At 42.3% G+C, this 18,122-nt stretch overlaps 1 protein-coding gene across 2 annotated transcripts in view; it reads right to left on the bottom strand.

The window, feature by feature from the left end:
• Positions 1-18,122, bottom strand: part of NUP93 (nucleoporin 93) — a 113,011-nt gene that overhangs the window by 86,367 nt on the left and 8,522 nt on the right. Inside the window, exon 2 of one of the 2 annotated variants that reach the window (XM_045891088.3) lies at positions 7,492-7,688. The exons of the other annotated variant lie outside the window; for it this stretch is intronic. Coding sequence (XP_045747044.1) covers positions 7,492-7,670 — 179 coding nt within the window. The 5' untranslated portion in view covers positions 7,671-7,688. The remainder of the gene's footprint in view (positions 1-7,491; positions 7,689-18,122) is intronic. 2 annotated transcript variants of the gene reach the window in all.

The following is an 18,122-nucleotide window of genomic DNA, read 5'->3' on the forward strand; positions in this document are numbered from 1 at the left end:
TGTAGGGAAGAGGAAGCTACTAGGTGAGAGTATGCAAAGCCAGATGGTGGGAAATTCTATAAAGACAAGTCAGTTCAGTCCTTCATTACAAAATAGCTCCAAGGGAAAAGACTGAGTGAGCACTTACTGAATAAAAGAAATTTAAAAGAGATTTATCAAGGAGTCACAATACATAGGGCATATTTGGATTATGAGTCAAACAAATTGATAAACATTTAAGAGAGGAGATATTTGAACACTGACTAAAAATTTGATATTAAAGTATTATATTTACTTGTATTTTAGATACAGAATTGTAGTTATGTTTAAAAATAATGGAATTAGTTTCTAGAGATTCACTTGGAAGTATCTGTGGATGAAAGATGAATTGGCTGGGATTCGCTTAAAAATTATTAGGTGGGGGGATATAAAGAAAAACTGTCCCTGATTGGTAATTATTGACACTGAGTGTTAAGATTCAAAATCTAGCCATCCCATGGAACGTGAGATACAGGCACTAAAAACTCATGAATTCAAGAAAAGTAAAACAATAATCCGAAGAAAAATTAAGCCACAAATTGGCTTGTTTTTGGAAAGAATACCTCTTACAGAGCTGAGGTACCCTGACTGCTTCATAAGCATTTATTTCACTTTTTTTTTTAAAGATTTTATTTATTTATTTGACATAGAGAGGGAGAGAACAAGTAGGCAGAGAGGCAGGCAGAGGGAGAGGGAGAAGCAGGCTCCCCGCTGAGCAGGGAGCCCGATGCGGGACTCGATCCCAGGACCCTGGGATCATGACCTGAGTCGAAGGCAGCTGCTTAACCGGCTAAGCCACCCAGGCACCCCCATTTATTTCACTTCTTAAAAACTTCTTCAAAATATATTCTTGGCAGCTAAAAAAAAAAATCATGCCTTTTTATTTTCTGTTTTCTGATGCTTTGACAACTGGGGCCTTGCTGACATTGGAAGGGCTGCCCTTCCCAAGGTTAGCTAATTCTGAGAGGCCAGTGAGTACAAATTTCAAATGCAAACAAACGAGTCCAGAGCCCATACCCCAACCACCTCCTTTACTGGGCCACTTATCACCCTACGGCTAGGTACCAGACAACTAGAGACAGCCCCTAAACCTCAGAGCCCACTGAGATTATTCAAACTAGCCAATCCTAAACTTGCTGACCCTGCCTTGCCTCACTTTCCCATGGAAACCATAATACAGGCTCTTGCCCGCATTTCCCCTTGCTCTCACTGCATCCTGACTGACCCCAGTGCTGACCTATGATGCGTCCTGTCTCATTTCTAGACAACTGTGGGTAGAAACTCCCTTCCTTCATGACAGTCATTTTCTTGTCTGCATGTCTTAGTATACCTGATTAATGCAAATCCCAGGTACTTTTAAAACACCTTCCTTTTTTATCAATAGATACGTATATACATTTTTATCACCTGCTTTTTTAAAACAGCTTTATTGAGATACAATTCACATACTACACAATTGCCCATTTAACTGACTTATTTAGTGGTTTTCAGTATATTCAGAGTTGTGCAACCTTCGCTAAAATTGATTTTTAGGGGGCGCCTGGGTGGCTCAGTCGTTAAGCGTCTGCCTTTGGCTCAGGTCATGATCCCAGGGCCCTGGGATCAAGCCCCGCATTGGGCTCCCTGCTCCGCGGGAAGCCTGCTTCTCCCTCTCCCACTCCCCCTGCTTGTGTTCCCTCTCTCGCTGTGTCTCTCTCTGCCAAATAGATAAATAAATAAAATCTTTTAAAAAAATTGATTTTTAGAACACTTTCTCCACCCCACAAAGAAACCCCCGGCCCATCAGTAGTCACTCCCCATGACCCTCAATCCACCCACCGCTCCTTGGAAACCACTAATCTACTTTCTACTCAATCAATTTGCCTATTTAAGACACTGCACATAAATGGAGCTCTACAATGTTGTCTTTTGTGACTGGCTTCTTTCACTTCGCATAATGTTTTCAAAGTTCATCCATGTTGGAGCATGTATTAACAGTTCATTCTTTTTATCGCCAAGTAGTATGCCATTTTACAGATATGCCACATTTTATTTATCATTTGATCAGCTGACAGACATTTGGGTTGTTTTCACTTTTTGACTATTATCAATAATGCTATGAACACCCACGTACAAATTTTTATATGGACAACTGTTTTCATCTCTCTTGCGTATAGCCCTAGGAGTGGAATTGATGAGTCATATGGTCACAATGTTTAACCTTTTGAGAAATTGGACTGTTTCCCAAAGTGGCTGCAATACTTTACATCCTACCAACAGTATATGAAGAGTCTCAATTTTTTCCACATCCTCAACACTACTAGGGTCTGTCTTTTGACTACAGCCATCTTAGTGTGTATGTGAAGTGGTATGTCAAGGTGGTTTTGATTCACGTTTCCCTGAGGGCTGGTGATGTTGAGCTTCTCATAATTTGCTTGCTGACCGTGCGTACATCATTTTCGGAGAAATAGCCATGCAGATCTTGCTCATTTTTAAACTATGTTGTGTTTTTATTGTGTTATAAGTTTTTACATATTCCGAATACAAGTCCCTTATCAGATAAGTAATTGGCAAAGATTTTCTCCCACTCTGTGGGTTCTCACTTTTTTTAAAAAAATATTTTATTTATTTATTTGTCAGAGAGAGTGCGCGCGCACAAGCAGGGGGAGCGGCAGGCAGAGGGAGAAGCAGGCTTCCCAAGCTGAGCAAGGAGCCCAATGTGGGACTCGATCTGAGGACTCTGGGATCATGACCTGAGCCGAAGGCAGACGCTTAACCAATTGAGCCACCCAGCCGTCCCTATTTTCTCACTTTCTTAATAGTGTCCTCTGAAGTATAAGAGTTTTTCATTTTGATGAAGTTCAATTTATCTATGTTTTATTCTGTCACTTGTGCTTTCAGTTCATATCAAACAAAGCTCTGCCTAACTTCAGGTCAGAAAGGTTTATACCTATGTTTTCTTCTAAGAGTTTTAAAGGTTTGGCTCTTACATTTAGGTCTGTCTTACATTTAGAATTAAGGTATCCAACTTCTTTCTTTTGCATATAGATATCCAGTTGTCCCAGCATCATTTGTTGAAAAAACACTGAATGCTCTTGGCACTTGCTGAAAATCAGCTGATCACAGACACATGGATTTATTTCTGGACTCATCATTCTATTCGATTGTCTCTCCTTATGCCAGTACCACACAGTCTTGACTATGGTAGCTTTGTTTGAAGTTATGAAATTGGAAGTGTGAGCCTTCCAACTTTCTTCTGCCTTTTAAAGATTGTTTTGGCAACTCCAGGTGTCTTTATTTCCACATGGATTTTAGGATCTACTTGTCAATTTCAGCAAAAAAGCAAGCTGGAATTTTGATAAGGATTCCACTGAATCTGCAGATCAATCTGGGCAGTATTAACATCTTAACAATATTAAGTCTTCTGATTTGTGAACACTGGGTCATTCTATGGTAGTGTATATTTTCATTTTTTTGTATTACTGAAAAATACTCCACTACCAAGATGTACCACATCTAATCAACCAGTCCCCTACTGATGGATGTTTTGAGTTTTCAATTTTTGCTATTACAGATAATACCACAATGAATATCACTGTGAACACATCTTCTGTACTTTTGCCAGTGTGTCTTTGGGATAGATCCCTGGAAAAGGGACTGCTGGGTCAAGGGTAAATTCACCTGATATTGCCAAATTGTGTCCGACAGGTGCCATATCCCCGCCAGTGATATTTGAGAATGCACCCAGTACCAGGCAATTTTAAGGTGTACTAGGGTTGAGAGCCATGAAATTTAAAAAAAAACTAGCTATGAGAGTACTCAGAAGAGAAAAGTCATCCGAGTGGGTGTTGCCTGCAGGAACTGTCCAGTGAATAGGCAGAAGCCTTGATGGGGAGAGGTGGACAGAGAACTGAGGAAAAAGGGGAAGGAATTTAGGGTAAGAGGAAGGCTTTATAAATAAAGGCTGTACCAGAAACTTCCAGCTTCTAAGGGTGGAAAAATCCAAATGCTCCTTGCCTTCTACCTGCCTCAATTTCCATAAACTAGGCAGCTTCTCCCGAGCAAAAAGCCACAGAGGCTGGAATCAAACACTCTAGGTCCCAGGAAAGTAAGAGGACAAAAGGTGTCCTCAGTACATACGGGGAGCAGTAACAAAGTTAGCAGGCCTGGGTTCAAGTCTCACCTGGCTCTTACTGCCTAAAAATCTTAGATGCATCCGTTTTCCAAGCTTCATTTTCTTTCTCTGTTAAATCTGGAGAAAAATCCCCGCCTCACTCACCTCTCAGGCTTGTGGAGACCAGTCAGGAGAACGCCTGTGACAATTCTTTGGGAACTGAAAAGTGCCATACAAATGGAAGAGACTCTTACTGAGCAAGCTGGATTTGAATTCTGGCTTGGCCACTTGCTACCTGACGTTTCTCAATTATAAAACAGAGATAATAACACTTATTTCACAGGCTTATTTTAAGAAGAAATTATATAATGCATGTCAAGTGCTTGGCATGGTGCCTGACAAAGAGCAAGTGCTCAAAAAGGTTGCTTAGTAGTATTACCACAAATAAAGTTATCATTTACTGTAAAACTTTGGGCAAATAAATGTTCATATATGTTTCGCATGAACATGGAGAAAAGTGTGAAAGAAGAAGCAAATCAGTAACACTAGTTACCTTGGGGGATAAAGTTAAGGAGAGAGAGTGATTGCTGGCTTTCTCTTTGTACAACTCTAAGTTGTTTGGCTTCTGAGTCTGACTGGAAAAATCCAATGAGGCATCTCTGATGGGAAAAAAGGGGGGATGCAATTGAAAATGGGTACCCAGGGAGGGCTTCACAGCTACTGATGATATTCTATGTCTTCACTGTGCAACGTGCAATTCATTTTATTATTATTTACACCAGGAATCAGCAAACTTATCCTGTACAAGGCAGGCAGTAAATATTTCAGGCTCTGCAGGCCATACAGCCTCTGTCATAACTACTCAAGTCTGCTACTGTAGCACAAAAGCAGCACAGACAATACATACATAAGTGTGGCCGTGTTCCAATAGGACTGTGATAGGCAGCGGGCTGGAGCTGGCTCATGGTTCATAGGCTGATAACCCCTGATTTACACCTTTATACATGTTACGCATATTCTTCTTCATGTCTGAAGAAATTTAACAATTTAAAAATATCAAACACACATGCAAAAGAGCTTTCAAATCTGTTCCCTAAAATGAAAAATCCAACAAAGTATATTTAAACAAATGAATTCAGCACAGAACAATTCAATCTTAAATCTACAATCTAATCTTAACTAAAATCTTAAAGACACATTTTCTTCCAAAATTTATTTCATGTAAGAAAATTTTTCCTGCTCAGTTCTCTCCTCTGCCTTCACCCTGTACTAAAATATTCACATCACACTTTATGTCTGCCTATCAAGGTGGAAAAATACAGTCATCAGCCCTTCGGGTTTCTTTTTAAGCACCTGCCCCACCCTATACCCATTCTCTCAATGTTTCAACTTCCTCCTCCTTAAAATAACGAATTTAAGGTAGAAAGAAATGAGGAAGAATGGAAATTTACAAGAAAGAGAGCATGACTGATAATTGTTACCAAGAAAACATTTTCCCTTTTTGCTCTTAATAGGCTGTAAAGCTGATGCAATTAAATTATAACTATAGCAACTCAGCTGGCACCACCGTCCCTCTGCTCCGGCAGCATCCTTGCACACAAGCACAGACCTGGCGTGCTCAAGACTGAGGCTAACTGCAGGCAGTCAGCAGCAACAGAAAGGAGCCTGCAGGAAGACAAGTAAGCAGAGATGTCTAAAGGTGGGCAGGGGTGTTGGGGAATGGCGTAGGGGAGCAACTGGCTGGATTAAAAAAAAATTTTAAAAATCCCTGCCAGGGTTCCTCTGATTTGCCTTCGCCAACACCGATGGAACCGAAACTAACTGGTATCTAAAAAAATACAATTCTGGAGAGACCTACAGAAGAATTGCCACAACATCCTCACTAACTCAGCGGAGCAGCCAAAGCATTCAGCTTTCAAGATTAGTTGGGAAAAGAATGTAGACCTAATGCTCACTCTTGTGACATTTATTACAAACCCAAAATAAACGTCCCTGTGGAAACATCAGCATCTAGGTCTTCCTCAAGTTCAAGCAATGAAGACTGAGCAGACGACTGACAACTTCCCACATCTCCCACACAGAATCTCAGTGATTTTCCAGACCCACTGAGGTCACAAGTACTGGCACCCCTTCATCCTTCCCTGGCCCTTCCATCGGGGCCAAAAGAGCATGTGCTCTGGAGTCAGCCTTCCTAGGTTGGAGATCTGGCTCAACACTCACCAGCTGTGTGACCTGACAGATACCTGCCCTCTCTGAGCCTTAGCTGCTCAACTGTAATAAGGGGACAACAGTCCTAATATTCATTGTGAGGATTAAGCAAACTCTGAAGTCTAGCCAAGTTTCTGACACATAAGTCATCAGTAAATCACATTTCTTATGGAAAGCGGCAAGTTTTTTTTTCTGTCTCCCCAAATTACAAGCTCCTTGAGGGCAAGAACCATGCCTAATTCATGGTTGTAGCCCCAGAGATGGCCCAGAACTGGCTATTGGGCCCCCAACACATGACTGTGAAATCAACAGCCCACTGCTGATGCTGTGTAGCAGCAGAAGCCACTGGCCAGACAGCCAGTACTTTTCTTCAGCTGCACTCTTGGGGCTGCCCACTCTCCCGTTCTATGGTCACCTGGCAGGCACTACGTGTCCAAGGCCTTGTAGCAGCAGCTGTTGGGATCGCTAATGATGACCAGACAGAATCACCCCTCACTTGGATGGCTTTTCATCACTGACTGCTCATCAATTTCTTCCGAGTGCATTTAAAAAGTGTGCTCATCTCTGAGTGCTCCCTGGCTTTGAAGGTAACATTTATCTGTGTAAACCACACTTACTAATACAGTAACAGGGGCCACTTATGACCCAATGGTCAGCAAAGTCAATCAGGAACTACGGTAACGGGTTTCTGTGTGACAAAGCTCTTCGTCCTCTCCATCCTGATCATCTCTGCCTGTGATACGGGCTCACAGCTTGGTCAGGCAGACAAGCTGGAAAACCTGGGGGCAGGGAGACAGAGCAAGGCTGCTGACCTGTTTAAAAAAACCTTTCGGGGGGCGCCTGGGTGGCTCAGTCGTTAAGCGTCTGCCTTCGGCTCAGATCATGATCCCGGGGTCCTGGGATCGAGCCCCGCATCGGGCTCCCTTCGCGGCGGGAAGCCTGCTTCCCCCTCTCCCACTCCCCCTACTTGTGTTCCCTCTCTCGCTGTGTCTCTCTCTGTCAAATAAATAAAGTCTTTAAAAAAAAAATAAAATAAAAAACCTTTCGGAATCCCCAAGAATCAGGTTTGTGTCTGTCATTTACAGACTGCATCTTAATTCGAGAGGAAAAGAAGAATCAGATCCTGCCCCTGAGCCACCCAGTAGCAGCGCTGCCTCCCCACCAGTACTCACGCCTTGACATCTGCTGTCTCCTGGGACGTGCGTGTGAGAGTACGGGAACGCAGGCGCTCGCCCGCCTGCTGGATCTCCTGCAGGTTCCGTTCCACATGGGGAAGCTCTGAGATGCCCTCAGTCTCAGCAGCAAGCTGTTCAGCTTGCTGAAGGAGCTCACCAAACCCCTCAGTATCCATTGGAGTTGCAGATCCTAGCTGGGGGAGGAAAAGAAGAGACCTAAATCAAGAGGAGGACAGGCTTCGAACGCTGCCCGAGTCTGTTATAAGCTAAACGGAACACGAGGACTTTTTGTAAACAGACAAGGAGACAGCTCACCAACAAGCAGGATTTGTTCCTGAACAGAGCCCAAGAACAGGCCTGACAGAGAAAATGAGTCAGACTGTGAAGAAATAGATCATTTCTGTGCATACTGACAACCCCAAGATTGATTCCTGCCACCAGAACAAATGCAAAGATATTAAGCTACAGACCAGAATTCCTGCCTCCTTCCACAGACTCAAAGCTGACAAGGAATGGAAACCACGGTGGCAACCGCTGGGAGGCTAAAACAACAACCACCCTGCACCTCTTATTCCTCCACCTTTCTTAGAAAAACCCCACCATCCAGAGAGGGTGGGGCAATTTATAAGGCCCTAATCTCACATGATTCTTAACAACTCTACTGAGGCTCCTGAGTGGACAGGAGAAGCAACTCCAGTCCACAGAGCTGTCAGGTGCCCAGGGTATTCTCGCCGGCAATGTGGCTGGACGGACACAGGTACACAGGTCTCCTGACTAATCCCGCCTTATTCTCACACATCTGCTCCTTCACTAACATAAAAGACAGGCTTTTAAAATTCACGCTCAAGGGGCACCTGGGTGGCTCAGTCGTTAGGCATCTGCCTTCGGCTCGGGTCGTGATCCCGGGGTCCTGGGATCGAGCCCCGCCATCGGGCTCCCTGCTCAGCGAGAAGCCTGCTTCTCCCTCTCCCACTCCCCCTGCTTGTGTTCCCTCTCTCGCTGTGTCTCTCTCGCTGTCAAATAAATAAATAAAATCTTAAAAGAATAACAAATAAATAAATAAATAAAATTAATTTTCAAGTCTCCATTCACACATTCTTTAGTTTACAAGGTTACTGAGAGCAGAGAGCTGCTGGTTATAGATGACATTCAGGACATGAGACTTTAATTGTTCCTACACCTACTACTTTTAGAAATGCCATTGCTGGGGCGCCTGGGTGGCTCAGTCAGGAAGTGTCCAACTCTTGATTTTGGCTCACGGCACGATCTCAGGGTCGTGAGATCGAGCCCCTCGTCTGGCTCCATGGTGGGCGTGGAGCCTACTTAAGATTCTCTCCCCCTCCCCCGCTGCCCCTCCCCCACCCCTCTCTAAAAAAAAGAGAAAGAAAAATAAATGCCATTGCTACTAATAATTATATTAATAAAAATAGCAGCTGGCTTCTAGACCATAAATATTAACAAGACCACCTGTTTCTCCAACAGTTGAATGAGTAAAGTCCTATGAACAGTGTTGCTATTTGAAGAACATTACATATTTATGAATCTTATATACACTGTATCATCCTTGTATAAGATGCTTGACCAAGAGAATGTTTTTAACTCTACCACTATTTAAATCAACAGAACATAAACAGTATCACCGTCATTAAAAAAAAACTGACATTGCTAAAAGGTTAGCAAAATTATTTATGAAAAAACTAAAATCCTTTAAATAGTAGCTCTTGTTGGATTATACTTTTCTTCTTTGTTTTAAACCCATGCCTTCTACTGCACCTTTGAAATACCACTGGTCTACAATGGTAGTTACGATGGTGATATAATATATAATTATATCTCAGCTATAAAGCACAGATTATTGTTAAAAGGGCATGGTTATCAACATAAATCCACAGCAGGAGAATGAGGACTTTTTCAAATGGACATTAAAAGACATTAACTTTAAAGGTAAAGGCACAAGGTTAAAACAAAAATAGCTCAGCTGGGTAAACATAAAAACACTTGGGTATTCTTTAATCTTTATAGACAAAAAGTCACATACCCACTAACTCTCTTCCTAAAGTTTCTAGATAATCATTGTTTTGTTTTGTTTTGACCCAGTAGAATGAGGCTGTAACTGGCCATCTTTACCTGTGGGAAAATGGGGATGGCAGAACAAGGAACACGTTCTCCCAAACAGAAGAAAGCAATGAGTTTTTTTTTTTTTTTTTTAAGATTTTATTTATTTATTTGACGAGAGAGAGACAGCGAGAGCAGGAACACAAGCAGGGGGAGTGGGGGAGAGAGAAGCAGGCTTCCCGCAGAGCAGGGAGCCCAATGCGTGACTCGATCCCAGGACCCCGGGATCATGACCTGAGCCGAAGGCAGACGCTTAACGACTGAGCCACCCAGGCGCCCAGCAATGAGTATTTTTAAACAACAGCTCCTGTCTGATAGAGAAATGCTTTTCCTCAGAAACCAACAGGGCCAATAACATTCAACTAACAGAAACACGGTCGCTCACCAGAAAGGGGAAAGAAAAGTAATATGCTGCCTCTTCCCCCTACCCCTTTTTACTCTAAGATAAAAATAATTTGTCTAACAGAGCCAAAAGACAAAAAAATACTGTTTTTCTTTCATAAGGAAAATTTTAGAACTCCCCGAATAAAGAACTGAATGAAACAAACTTTTCTAAGTTTAAAAAAGAAAGAAAAAACAGGAAAAAGAAATACATCTAACATTTTCCATCCATGCCAGATAAATTCAGACAAAGGAAATGCTCAACTTCTCAAATGACCTGCCCATACAAAGAGTTACAGAGTGATGGAGTGGAATATAAATAATAAATGCAAAATAAAAGTCATGATTTACTTTAATACGGTCCAGTAAATAAGATTTTTTTTAAAGATTTATTTATTTAGACAGAGGGAGAGAGCACGAGCAGGGGGAGGGGGGCAGAGGGAGAAGCAGGCTCCTGCTAAGCAGGGAGCCCACCGTGGGGCCTCAATCCCAGGACCCTGGGATCATGACCTGAGCAGAAGGCAGACGATTAACCGATTAACTGAGCCATCAATCCCTGGGCTCTAATCTTTGTCAACAAAACCTGCTCCTCGGTCTTCTCAGTGTGGAGCTGCCACTACTCAGCTGCTTGGGCCAAAATCCTTGAAAGCCTCCACAACTCATCCAAGACCAACAAAGCCTTTCAAATCTACCTGCAAAATGCACCCAGAATCTACTTCTTCCCACCACCTCCACCCACTCAAGTCACTATCACCTCTTCCCTGGCCTCCCTGCTTCAGCCATTGCCTCCTATAGTCTATGTGATCCCTTCAAAGGATCCTTCCTCTGCTTAAATCTCTTGTACAGAGTGAAGCCCTAAAGAGCAGACTTACCTCCTCTTACCACCCAGACTCATCTCCAGCCCTGTCTCCTTTTCCTTTCCTGGGCTCCAGTCACCCTGGAGCCTCCATGCCAGTCCCCCAATGGGTCAGGCACATTCCTGCCCTAGAGCCTTTGTACGCCTTGTTTCCTCTATCTGGAATGCTCCTCTCCCAGATACGCTCCTAACTGATTCCCTGTCTCTGTTTTTGATGCCAACCTAGAAAAAAATATTTAAGAGTGCAATCTGCAACCACCCCTAGTACCCCTCATCTCCCTTACTGTCTGTCATCCCTGCTAGAATGCAAGCTGCACAGGACAGGGCTTTTGTGTGTGTGTTTTGTTCACTGATGTATCCCAAGCTTCTAGAACAGCACCTAGCACACAGTAGGTGCTTATTTGTTGAATGAATAGGAGTTTTATTCTTCCATTTGTGGAGAGTCTGAAGGCTTGTGGAGAGTCTTGAAGGCTTCCTGCACTCTCCTGCCAAATCAGCACCCACGGGCAAGCAAAGACCAGAGCAAAAACATTCCCTTCCGACTACCAACTGATACTTAACATTTCTGAGGCTGCACAGCATAAGGCAATGACCTTATAAATGGCATGAATTCAAATCACACTTGGTCCAGACTAGTATTTTCCCTCTAAATATCCAGACGAAAACCAATGGTATTTTAGAGGAAAATAAACAAACAAACCCGTTTTCAGGTGAACAGAATTCCAAACCAAAAGAATAAATATACGTATAGAAAGAATTTCATTATACAACTTCAGAGTAGAAAATAAGCTTGTTCCATGTCTGTCTGAGAGAAAAGAGCTATATATTTAATACAATACTTGGGAAAAACTGTATCTGTCCTGCATTATAACTCACTCGGTGGAAATTAATTTATAAAAAAGTTATTAAAGTTTCCGAATCTATACTCTGATGCAGTCATCATCCCGTTTCATTAAAATTTTTAAATTATGCTTAATTTCATAAATATAAGGACAATTTTTACCCCCTCCACAAAATAAATACTAATTTAGCCATAAAATATATGGGTTAAACCAACCAAATACCAGTTTTGACTCAAGATACTAAAAGCTGATCATGAAAATAACTTCACTAGCTTTGTCCAAGAGAGAACTTGGGAGTGGGGGGAATGAAGTCTAAGCCTTGTGTGGGAAAATCTGGCCAGGACACATGCAGAGACTGGACGCCAGCTGTACCCTTGACGAGCTATGGAGGACGAAGCCAGGACGAAGCCACAGGGAGGACCCAACCAAGGAAGCCGAATGTGAAACAGTCAGTGCAGCAATATCGGGGCTAGAAGGGAAAGGGCTAGCACTAGGGCTCCTCTGCTGTCAATGACTAAGCCTGACCGAAGAGGCCTTTGGAAACACTGAGAGGTGCTTCAGAGAGCATCACAGGGTACCAAGGTCCCGGGCATCAAACCTCTCCCATGCCACTTAGCAGAAGTCCTACTGAGCCTCCCTAGACCTCCTCAAACACCAGAGCAAACAAAAGCTTTAAAATGAAGGGCAAAGGTATCCCTGCTGTTAGAAAGCAAGATTGGTTACTCTTGGGGGAAGGGGGCCAATGTGACAGAAGGGAGAGTTCTGAGAGGCTGGTAATTCTCCGGAGTTTTTTTTAGCTGAGTGCTGCTTAACAGTGTGCTCACTTTGAGGAAATTCACTGAGCTGGACTCAGGATTTGTGCACTTTTCTGTGTATCATACTTCAATAAACAAGTTACTCCCAAAATGAAAAATAATAATCCATGGTTTTCCAGAGGCTACAGTAGGACACCCCACGATGTTGGAAATAAGGAGTGCTCTTAGAAGTTTCCATAATCGAGATCTCTTCACCATATGTAGAGGATGCTGAGAAAACTAAGCAGAGAAAAAAATTAAAGCCCACAGCTTTAGAGAGACAGCTTCTACCTACAGCTAAAATCAAGGGCTGAGCAGACTTCCATTTCCTCAAATTAGGCAGCACTCACCTGTCTGTCATTCAGTATCCAAAAATTGCCCCTTCTAGGCACATAAACATTCTTAAATGAGAGGGGAAAAAAAAAATCTCCAAATTGCATATAGGATGAAATGAACTAGATAAGAAGGCAGAGCAAAAATGCATCAAATAATTTCAGTTCACTTGCTATTAATATGTGTCTTAATTATGAAAAATATGGTGATTTTCACATTCTCAATATAACCCTGTTAAATATTTAATCAAGCCAGAAAAGAGTAGTGTAGTATAATAAAAAATTTATTTGGTCTTTGTCCCAGTTCCTGGCATAAAGCTCCTAAAACCCTTGGAATACCCTGAGGTTATGAGTCTTTCCTAACTTACAAGGAGGCCCCCTCGAGCACACTTGTGCTTATGTTAATGAGGTAACTTGGAGTGGGATGGGAGCCTGGATAGCCTCAGGATGGGACCCGTCACCAGAAAGGACCAAATGACTAGAGAGTTGGAGCTCTCAGCCCCAGCCACCAACCTCTGGGAAGGAAAAGGGGACTGCAGATGAAGCTCTACAAAAACTCTTTAACAATGAGATTTGATGGCCCTCTGGGTTGGGGACCGCATGCTGGGAGGGTCGCACACTTCAGTTCCATAGAGACAGATGCTCCTGTGCTCAGGGTCCTTCCGGACCCCTACCTCTCTATCACACTGCTCATGTGTATTCTTTATAATAAACTGGTAAACATAAGTAAATGTTTCTCTGAGCTCTATGAGCCTCTCTAGCAAATTAATGGAACCTGAAGAGAGGCTTGTGGGAACCTCCCATCTACAGCCAGTAGCTCAGAAGCACAGGTGACAACCTGGCCTTCTGACTGGCTTCTGAAAAGGGGCCGGGGGGTGCACAGTCTTGTGGGACTGAACCCTTAGGTGGTGGGATCTGATGCTGTCTCCAGGTACACAGTGTCAGAAGTGAGCTAAACTCTAACAGCCAGCTGGTGTGCAGAGACTCTCAGAATTGCCTGATGTGTGGAAAACTCACACATCGGGTGTCAAAAGTGAAGCTCTATAGTGGTGAAGCAGAGTAGTGTGAGAGTGAAGCAAACACACCAAGAGTATTTTTCCCTTGCAAATGGATAATTAAATATTCAAACTGCTCAACACTTCTAGACCATTTTACATCAGTATTCTCAGAGTGGCCCCTTCAGGATTTTGCAGATGGTCTGTTTCTTAGTTTCTTACAATATTCATGCTTATTGTATTAAAATGTCTACACATCTGCTTTCTGGTATTAATTATTAGTTCATTAGTGTCTTTTCTTCTAACGCTTCATCAGCCACAAGAACACGTCTTCCCACTTTCCCAGGGCTTTGTGGGCTCCCAAGCTGGGGAACCACTGAGTGCTTTAAAGACCACTGGGTCATCTCAGAAATGGCTGTGATGCACTAGTTCTCTGGGCTTAAGCCCATGTGACTTCCAGGATATAGTGCCAAAATTAGCACCTTCAGTGCCTCAAAGCTGACAGAAAACAAAGTTAAATATGAAAGAGCCCCATAGCCACCCATCCTAGACCTGTCTACCAAACTCTTTTCCAGTTTCTAGTCTTTGAGACTGGCATCCTAGGGCAAGGGCCAGCAAGCTTTTTCTGTAAAGGGCTGGACAGCCAATTATTTTAGGCTTTTGGGGCCATTCTCTATTGCAACTGCATAACTGTGCTTGAAAGTGGATAATTTGTGAACAAATGAGCATGGCTGTGCTCCAATAAAATTTTAATCATGGCCAGTCAAATATGAATTTCATGTAATTTTCACTTGCCACAAAATATTCTTCTTTGGATTTTTTTCCCAACAATTTAAAGATGTAAAAACCCCTGTCAGCTTCTCAGGCCTACAGGTTTATACAGTTCGCCAAGCCCTGCTTTGCCTAGGGTATCTGACATAGACTTGGTAAGTAAATCCTGACTCAGCACTTACCGGCTCTGTGGCCCCAGCAGAGCTGCCCTCACTAGACCTGAGCAGTGAAAACACTGCTGTAAAGATTAACACAACAAGCCCGTTGTCATTCCCCTTCCCTCTTTAAACTGCTTATTTAGAGACTATATTTGGGGGAAGAAATCTGTTTTGTAAATGAAATCTATCCAGGAAACGTTCTTTTGACCTAATGCACAGAATGCTAGAGGGATCTCTCTGCTCTTTTCAAGTGGCAGAGCAACATATCAAACCCATTTGCATTTTTCCTTTTCCTTATCGATCACCCACAATCCAAACAGGACAGTTATCCAAGGAATATGAAGGGGTAACAAAGAGACAGAAAGAAATAGCAAGGACATCTGTCTTTCCTTCAGTGTTAAAGGAACACTCTCTCAGTTCACTGCGCAGGGAAATGACACCAACTATTTTTCCTGCAGAATTTCAATACACTCAGGCAATACTTGTAAGTACTCATTGTGAAATTCTAATCTTACCACACACCCAAATATTACCTCTTTCAACTACAAAGATCCTGGAATCTAAAAAATGCACTTTTAGCATTGCTATATTTTTATGGATGCTGTCAGAGGGGGAAGGGGATTTTTTATATATTTCAGAGGAAGTAACTGGTGCTAGTTATACCTCTTTTCTTCAAAATATACAACAGTGTTACTCCTTTTACAATTATTTTTAGAAGTTTTAATGCGACAGTAAGATAAATAAAATACACACACACACACATTTTTTTAAACAGAATGGGTAAACAGAAGACTGCACTTTCAACTGCCTGGTTTGAATCTACAATGTTCACTTACTAGCTGAAAGTGGGTCGATTTACCCCTGGGATAAATCTAAATCTCTCCTCTCAATTTCCTTATCTATAAAAAGGAGATGATAATCCCTATCTACTTCAAGGGGTTGATGATACACAGAAAGGATTTTATAAACTCTACTGATTTATATCATCGTAAAACATTCTTTTCGTTTTTATTCCAAAGTTGCCAATTTGGCAACATTTTGTCATTTAATTATAAACATCTCTGCTTCAAAAATCTTCTAGTAAATATTTGATACCAAATTATAACTTATTTAAGCACAACTTCATATCATTCAGTAAGAACTTCTGGAAGGCAGTTACAACTTTTAAATGTATATTACCCACTATCAAATATGATTTTTATTAGAACTCCAAATTTCCACAGGGAAGATGTGATTCAAAAGAAATTTAGTACTAAATTTTGAGTAGAAATCTTGCCCTCAAACCTTATTAATTACACTTTACAGGATTAAAACACAAGAAAAGTGTTCAATATTCAACACCAAAGATTACTGAGTAAGGCCTCACTCAAGGTATCAAAAGCTTACGACTGATTCTGCTCTCCTCTCTTCTTCTGAAAATGTAAACTATGGTTAGATGACTGTATCATTCCACTTTTTGCTGTATCTGTCAGCTGTCATTTATAACAACCACCAAAGAGAAAATTACATCCTAACAGATACTATTGTTTCAGCCGCCTTTAGGAAAAGGATGAAAAAAAAATCTGTTGTGGAGAATTTTTTCTAGTCCTGTGAGACTAAGTAAAAGAGACTTGGATCTAATCATTATTCAGAAGGTAGACTTCTGGAGAAAACAAAGAACTAAAATAAATTATCCCAGACAGAAGAGAAATTAAAGACCTAGGCGATTCAGTACTAGCACTGGCCTGGGTGATTCAGTGTTTGCAGTTACGGAAGGCCCAGTTATCAGCTTTCCTAATACATAAAATGCCACTTGTATTTCATCTCCAATGAGCAAAGAGGAGCAACCTGGCATTACAGAGAAACACAGAGTATCTACATAGGGAACTTTCTGATAAACTCTCAGCTGTCCAGTAGGCTGTCCAGTCCAACAGCAGAGTAGAAGCTGGGCCTGGAATGGAAGAACTGTGCACCGCAGCCTGGCTTTGCCCCACACCAGCCTCTGACCCTGGAGCTAGTGTGGGCCCTTTCCCCTCTCTGGATTCGTTTCATCACCACTGAGATGATGGGGTTGGCTCAGGTAATTTCTAAGAGCCTGCTCCTCATGAAGAATCTACAAATGCAGAATATTTTAAGCCAGTCTTTAAACTCACTTCATGTGTCCTTGGAAGGAGCAGCCTCATTTTAGTGGTGATGGAAATTATCTGTATATATAGAACCTAAGGACTGACACCAGCCCCATCTTACAACTGGCATAAGCAGGGGAAGATCACCAAGATAGTCTCTAAAAGGTCTTTGGCTCTGGTTCTTCTCTCTAAACCAGTGTTTCTCAACTGGGGGCAATTTTGCCTCCCCAGAGGTCACCAGCAAAATCTAGAAACATTTTTGGTTGTCACAATTCAGGGAGACAGGCCACAGGCTACTGACATCTAGAGGGCAGAGGCCAAGGGTGCTGCTAAACATCCTACAATGCACAGCACAGCCTCCAGAACAAAGAATTATCTAGCCCCAAATACCAACAGTGCAGAGGCTGAGAAGCCCTGTTGTAAACCAAGGAAGGCTTCTTGTCCTGAGGGCATGACACCAACATCAAAGGCACTAGGAACCTCTGGAAATAGATGCATACTGTTGTTCTTAATATAAGAAAAGCACTACAGCTTTTATTAGATTCTAATAAAAGTCTGAGTCCTCCACCACCACCAAATAATCTTAAAACCACTATATATACAGAATTCTCTCATTTGGGATTTTTATGGTGGTATACTCATACCCTGGTATATCACACAGCAACAGAAGAGACTGGAACTACAGCTACATGGATTATGGATAAATTTTGCAGACACAGTGGTTAACTAAAGCAGCCAGATTTATTTAAAAAACCAGGGGCACTTGGGTGGCTCAGTTGTTAAGCGTTTGCCTTCGGCTCAGGTCACGATCTCAGGGTCCTGGGATTGAGTCCCACATCGGGCTCCCTGCTCCGCGGGAAGCCTGCTTCTCCCTCTCCCACTCCCCCTGCTTATGTTCCCTCTCTCACTGTGTCTCTCTGTCAAATAAATAAATTAAATATTTTTTAAAATAAATAAATAAAAAACAAACATACTGCATGATTGCATTTAACGGATTTTAAGAACAGAAAAACTAAATCATCTATGGTGCTAGAAATCAGAACGCTAGTTATTACGGTGTGGGAGCGACCGATTGGAAAGGAGCACAACAGAACTTTCCGGGTGCTGTAATGGGACCCTCAAAAATTCCTACGTCGAAGCCCTAAGACCCAACATGTGGTATCTGGAGAAGGGGCCCTTGGAAGGTAATGAGGTTTAGATGAGCTCATGAAGATGGGGCCCTCATGAAGGGATTAGTGTCCCACTAAGAGACACCAGAGGGCTTCCTTCCCACCCAGCC

Source organism: Mirounga angustirostris, unplaced genomic scaffold (genome assembly GCF_029215605.1).
Source record: "Mirounga angustirostris isolate CCGP_5_RB_7025 unplaced genomic scaffold, mMirAng1.0.hap1 SCAF_16, whole genome shotgun sequence".
In the NCBI taxonomy this organism is placed as follows: domain Eukaryota; kingdom Metazoa; phylum Chordata; class Mammalia; order Carnivora; family Phocidae; genus Mirounga; species Mirounga angustirostris.